At 41.1% G+C, this 6155-nt stretch overlaps 1 protein-coding gene and 1 long non-coding RNA gene across 5 annotated transcripts in view; one reads left to right on the top strand and one right to left on the bottom strand.

The window, feature by feature from the left end:
- The window catches only part of LOC102675373 (protein SCAI), an 8873-nt gene extending 4292 nt beyond the window's left edge, over positions 1–4581 (top strand). Inside the window, exons 2-3 of one of the 3 annotated variants that reach the window (XM_031511456.1) lie at positions 855–1265; positions 3887–4581. In XM_031511456.1, coding sequence (XP_031367316.1) covers positions 855–1265; positions 3887–4149 — 674 coding nt within the window. In that variant the 3' untranslated portion in view covers positions 4150–4581. Of the gene's footprint in view, positions 1–851; positions 1266–3786 lie in introns of all 3 variants that reach the window. The other 2 variants (XM_031511455.1, XM_031511457.1) reach the window with 2 other exon arrangements.
- Positions 1731–6099, bottom strand: LOC116185893. Of its 2 annotated transcripts, none has more exons than XR_004150789.1 (3): positions 4883–6099; positions 3762–4117; positions 1731–2888 (listed from the first exon to the last, which is right to left on the bottom strand). It is a non-coding gene; the product is annotated as an uncharacterized LOC116185893 (long non-coding RNA). The 2 variants fall into 2 exon arrangements; XR_004150788.1 differs by having other exon boundaries at positions 3775–4117.
- Positions 6100–6155: the final 56 nt, after the last annotated feature.

Raw genomic sequence — 6155 nt, 5'->3', positions numbered from 1 at the left:
AAAAAAAAAAAAAAAAAAAAAAGGGAGGAAGAAAGAAAGAAAAAAAAGGAAAGCTCACTTTTATATGAATCTGCTTTTAAAGATTAAAGTATTCGTATATTCGTACGTATATACGAGGAATTAAATTTGATGGAAGAAAGAGAAGAGAGAAAAATAGATTTGTTGATATTACGACTTGTTTATGTAGGTTAATTCTAGTGGAAAAGGAGAGCAATGGTCAGACGCGCGGGAAAATAGGCAGAGTTTAAATGCAGAATTGGCCCGTTCCAAAAAAACGCGATACAAATTACAATGTCGTGATCTAGTCCGGGCGCAAATAAATCTTTCAAGGATAGAGAGAACGATTTTGGTAACGGTCCAATTTCGAGCGAGCCGCGGCGGTGTCTCGAAAAAAAGCGCCACGGTCCGACGATCTTCTCTACTCATTGTTGCTCGTTCGAAACGAAGCTCAAGCCGGCCGCGCGTGAACGGCCGATGCAACTGATCGCTGCTTTATTTATAGAAACGCCACCACGCGAGAACGAGCCTAAACATAACCTAAACGTTTCTCGCTTAAAAAGAAAATACTCGTTTAAATCGTTCGTGAAAAGTGTATTTTTCCATTTTTTTCAAGATTAATCTTCGTAATCTTCGTAATTCGATAATTCGAAAACGTTCAAATCTCTAAACAATTTTTAATAATCACGTTTCAAACTCTCCAATCGAAAGATTTCGAACTTTTAGAACGAATCTGCCCGAACGGAAATCTCTCAATTTGGAAATTCGAAACACGAGGAAAGGTTTTTCTTTTAAGTGAAACCGCGCCACGAAACCTGAATCGCACGATGTTGATAAACCTTCCGATCTTGCAGTGGGGTACGACCTGGGTGGCGTTTCCACGTGCAGCAAGAGGGACCCGGAGCACGGGAAGAGGCCGACAGGTGGGAAGGAACCGCACTGCCTATATCCGGGTGACCTCTACCCGTTCACGAGGAAACCTCTGTTCGTGGTCGTCGACTCGGACAACAGCTTCGTATTCCAGCAGATACCCCGTTACTTCGGCCAACCGTTGATGGTGCTGATGTCGCCTCAGGACACGCCGCCCACGTTACGCGACATTCGACACAGTGGCAGCCTGTTCACTCTATTTCTCCACGCCCCCCTAGCCGCGTTTTGCCTTATATGCAACATCGGCAATCTGGCCGTGCATCACTGGGAGCGGTGCCAGCGTTACATCGAGCGATTCCTCATCGAGGCCTGTCAGCTCGTCACGCACTCCAGATGCGGTAAGGATCCAGGACACGGTTGTTTTTGTTGCCTGACACGGCCTCTGTTCCACTTTTCTCTCTCTCTCTCTCTCTCTCTCTCTCTCTTTTTCTAGCCTCTGCCTGTCTTTCTCTTCTAATTGGATAGGTTAGGGGAATGGGTAGATCGGTGAAACTTTCTTGGCTCGGGCCTGGCTCTACATATTCGATCGTTCGACTTGGGCGAATGAGAATGTTGCTTTTACCAGTGATTTGCCAGAATAATTTTTGAATATTTAACTTTTTAATATGTCTCTTGTTTTTACGATTATTGAAATTATTTTTGAAATATCAGTATATTCACCATATCATTTTATTTTAATTAACAATCGTTTATAATCGTAAAATAGATACTTAGATACTTTTAACGTCAAAAAATTTTCGAGTTTTGCATTGACGATTGCATTGTCTTTTTGAAATTGAACGAAGATGAATTGAAATGAGTTGAAAGTAATTTTTTTCGTTTATTCTTTTTCTTCTTTTTTATTTTAAAATACTTAAGAACGGTGTGTCTCGCGTTATAATTCTCGCTGATGATCGAAAATCGTCTCGGTTCGTTCACCGATAGCCAGAAACGCGGTGAAAGGGATTTACAATTGCGTTCGAACGATAAACAGAATTGGCCTAGATCCAACCCGTGTTTATCGCTGAACCGGCAATCTCGCCTCCTAGACGCGTGATCTAGGGTCGGCTACAAAGGGGCTCTCCATTGTTCCTCCCGCGACAGCGATATGTCGTGTGCGAGTTTTGAACGTACGAGTGGCTCCCTTTGTCCCTGTCTATCTCTTTCTCTCTGTAATAGCCGTTAAGCAAAGCTTTGCGCGGATACGTTTAATTCGCTTTCGCGGGGAAAGTTTCACCGAAATCGATCGGGCAAGCCATCCGGCTATCCAATCTATGGAGAGATAATTCGCTTCGAAACTTCGAAATAACAACTGGGTTCTCGAGTAGTAACGCAACAACAGCAGCAACAGTAATACGCAAATTTGTCGGCCACGTCTCCGGAATCATCGCCCAGAATTTTTCGATTGGATCGCGGACGTCAGTGAGCGATTTTTCCGAAATTAATGACGAATCTAACCACGAAAATGGCGGATCCTGTGATCCAATGATTAATAACGTAGCAAATATAGGTATTATCTGAGAAAACAGATCGTAGATATAATTAATTAATTTCAAGTTTCTACTATTCTTATCTGCTCGTATGAAAAACGAATTTCTCTAAACCGTATCATTATACGTATATTATTTAAAAAAAAAAAAAAGAGAGAGATTACGATGAAATGAAATATCATTTTCTTTTTCACTCTTGAATTCAAATTCTTTTTACAAATTTTTTTGATAATAAAAATTTGATTATTTTAGTGAGAGAAAGAGAGAGAGAGAGAGGGAGAGAGGGGCTCGTTTTTCACGCGGATAAGACTTGGATGGCGTTGAATTTGGAGAATCGAAAAGATTCAGCCAAGGGAGAGAGATACCTTAGCGGGTTCCCTCTCCCCCCTTCTATCTGGTACAAGGGTTATCAACGCTTACGTAATCCCAACGAGAAGTTTCTTAACCCTTCTTCTGCATCGAGGTCGAGAGATAAACTTATCGCGGACATTCCTGAAAAATCGCGAAAATTTATTTTACCGGGCGCGAGAGTTTCGTAAAAATTTACGAAAGAGGGCACGAAAAAGAAAAAAAGAAAAGAAAAGGAAGGATCAAGTCGACGAACTGACGTCCCCGATCGTGAAATCGAATCGCTCGAGCCGGGAAAAAGAGGGTCAAAATTCCGAAACGAAACGAAACGGAACGGAACGAACGTACAGAGTGTTCGAAAGGTGTCTGGTCCGTAAATCGATCTATTCTGAGAGGTTGTTTAATTTAAAATTTACACGATTTTATTTTATTCTCCCTCTTCTCTTTCTTCTTCTTCTTCTTCTTCCTCCTCCTCCTTTCTCGAAATTTTAACGAATTTAACGGAGAGAGAAATGCCAAGAACCACCAATATAGAATATCTCACTTTTCGAAAAAAAAAAATTCCTCCACCTCGAAGAGCCTCAAAGAGTAATTTAATTTCCAAAAAAAAAAAAAACCACCAACCCCAAACCACCACCATCACTAACAAAACTCTCCAAAGCAAAGCAACGAGGAAGAAAAAGAAAAAAAAAAATTCCTCCCCCTCGAAGAGCCTCAAAGAGTAATTTAATTTCCAAAAAAAAAAAAAACCACCAACCCCAAACCACCACCATCACTAACAAAACTCTCCAAAGCAAAGCAAAGAGGAAGAAAAAGAAGAAAGAAACGAAGAAAAAAAATTACGCAACCGCAACGGAGACACCTTTGCAATCGTCTGTACGTATACACACATACATATGTCATAACGTCAAAAGAACAAAAAAAAAAAAAAAAAAAAAAAAAAAAAAAAAAAAAAAAAAAGAAAAGAAAAAAAAGAGAAACCCCGAGATAAATAAAATCCTTAAGCGGAGATCTGACCGAGCGCTTTTACCGGTCCACGCAGAGACCAGCGTGTTGCAATTCTTCGGCGACGATTTCCTACGACTGTTGCTGGTGCGCTACGTGTTCTGCGACGTGGTGTTGAATCTGCACCGGTCGTTCAGGGGTCGGCAGCAGAGGCCCCGTTGCCATCCGCCGTTGCCCGACGCGGAGGTCCTCGAGCATCCCACCCTTCATCACCTGGTGCTCGACCTGGCCGCCTGCCTCGACTGCCGCGACCACTTTCCGGACAGCAACGAGCTCGCCTGACCCAGGCATCTCCCCTGCCCGGCACCCCACGAGTCCACGTCCCTGTTGCCGGCGTACACCCACGACTACGATTACGATTACTGTAACTATAATTGCAACAATAAAATCGTTACACTGAGACCTCATTAAACTGCGTCTAAACGAAGGAGAAAACAAGGATGTTTAAATATATAACGATGATAAAGGATAAGGATAAAGAGGTAAAAAAAAAAAAAGAGGGAAAAGAAAGGGAAACGAGGAAGGAATATAGAGTATAAAGTAGGAACGCTAAATGGAAGAAATCACGTGTATCGTCGCTCGATAATATCGCGATGTATTCGTTGTGGATATCGTCGACGCCGTCTCAGGGTAACCCGGCGTCGTGATTTTTCATCGTCGTAAAGTCGTCCACTGTCGTTCGATGATTCGTCGATGATACGTCCGCGAGTTCACGCCGCGTCGGTCTTCCGATTCGCTCGTTGTCGTTGGTCCGGGTGAAGGTGAAAGAAAGACAATACGACGCCGGGTTGTAACGACGCGTTTATCTCTTTCCGTGGAGAGAGAACGCGTGGAAAAAAACGTAAACACAGAGGGAAGAGGAGGAGCAGGAGGAGGAGAACGAACGAACGAACGAACAAAGGGAATAAAAATTTCTCGTGAATTCGTGGTTCTCCTTTAAGACTCGTTCTTATNATATATAAAATGAATATGATATATTCTGTCACTGCGTCGATGGTAAAAAGAAAAAAAAAGAAGAAAAAAGAAAAAAAAGAACAAAAAGATGAATTAATTATTATTACGTATGAAAGAGAGAGGCATGTTGTGATTATCGGTACATGTATAGACGAAAGAAAGAGTGAATTTGTACGCACTGGTGCTTTGTACGATTTTAAGAAGCTTTTAGCGTGTCGTCGAATGATTCGGTTTCTTTTTCTTTTTTCGGTGTATTACGGGTTTCCGTTCGATTCTCGATTCGAATCGCAGGCCACGCATCCTTTCCACCCTTCTGTCTCTTAAAAAAAAAAAGATAAATAAATAAGAATAGAAATAACGATATGTAAAAAAAAAAGAAAAAAAAAATAGAAGAAAAACAGATTGAAAAGTTAAGTCGCGGTAAATAATCGATCTTTTTTTTTTCTTTTTTTTTTGAATAAACAAATCTGCGGATCTATATTAGAACCGCAAATCAATGGCGTCTCGATGCCATCATGCACTTAAAAAAACCTGTATTCGATACCCTTCATACGGTGACACATACATATACACGTACACACATACGCGCGCGCGCGCGCGTTATATTTTGTTATACGAATGCGAATCTCGGACTTTGGATTCTATTTTCGTGATGTGTCCGCGAAGCGCGGATTTTCCAATTCTCTCTCTCTCTCTCTCTCTCTCTGTTTACCCTCTCATCTCGTAATCGTCACCCACGCAGTCAACATGTCTTTCTCATCGGTTCTCCGCTAGTTTTTCTCCCTTTCTATTCCTCTGTTTGTTTCTCCCTATTGTTATATAATTCCTTCTCACACATAGTGTTTCCAGATGAACTGAGAAAACGAGTATAATCGACGAGCAAAAATTTGAAAAAGATATTCAAAGAAACATTCTCCTCTTCCTCGATATCGAAAATAGAAAAATAATATAATATATTGATTATAAATGGAACACCAAGTATATAATTTTCCTATCACATTGTATTAATATGTAACACATGTATTATTTTAATTTTATCTTTTTTGTTATTTTCTTTTATTTTTTTTTTCCCCCTCTTTCGATCATTCTATCTCCTCTTTCCCCCATTTTACGCTTTTTATTATCCTTCTCCGTTCATTTCGATTTTCCCGTTCACAGCTCTGCACAGTGGCCCGCCGACGTCACAGAGCGCCAACCGCGAGGCTCGTTTATTTATAAGCAAAAAGTAGAGCGGGCAGAACACGAGAGAGAGAGTGGCTCTCATTGAGAGATGACGATTCCGTCGAACGACTTCGCGCGTCTACACACCGCGCATCCGATCAGTTTAGCTTTAGGGGGGTGAGAAAGAGTCGGGAAACGCTAGAACACGTTGGATAGAAGAAAGTGAAATAAAGAAAAGAAAGAAAAAAGAAAAAGATAAAAGAAGAGAAAGAGAAGAAGAGAAGGAAATTA

This window comes from Apis dorsata, unplaced genomic scaffold (assembly GCF_000469605.1).
Source record: "Apis dorsata unplaced genomic scaffold, Apis dorsata 1.3 scaffold_324, whole genome shotgun sequence".
In the NCBI taxonomy this organism is placed as follows: domain Eukaryota; kingdom Metazoa; phylum Arthropoda; class Insecta; order Hymenoptera; family Apidae; genus Apis; species Apis dorsata.
Note: the sequence above shows the minus strand (reverse complement) of the source record. Positions and strands in the feature narration are given on the sequence as shown.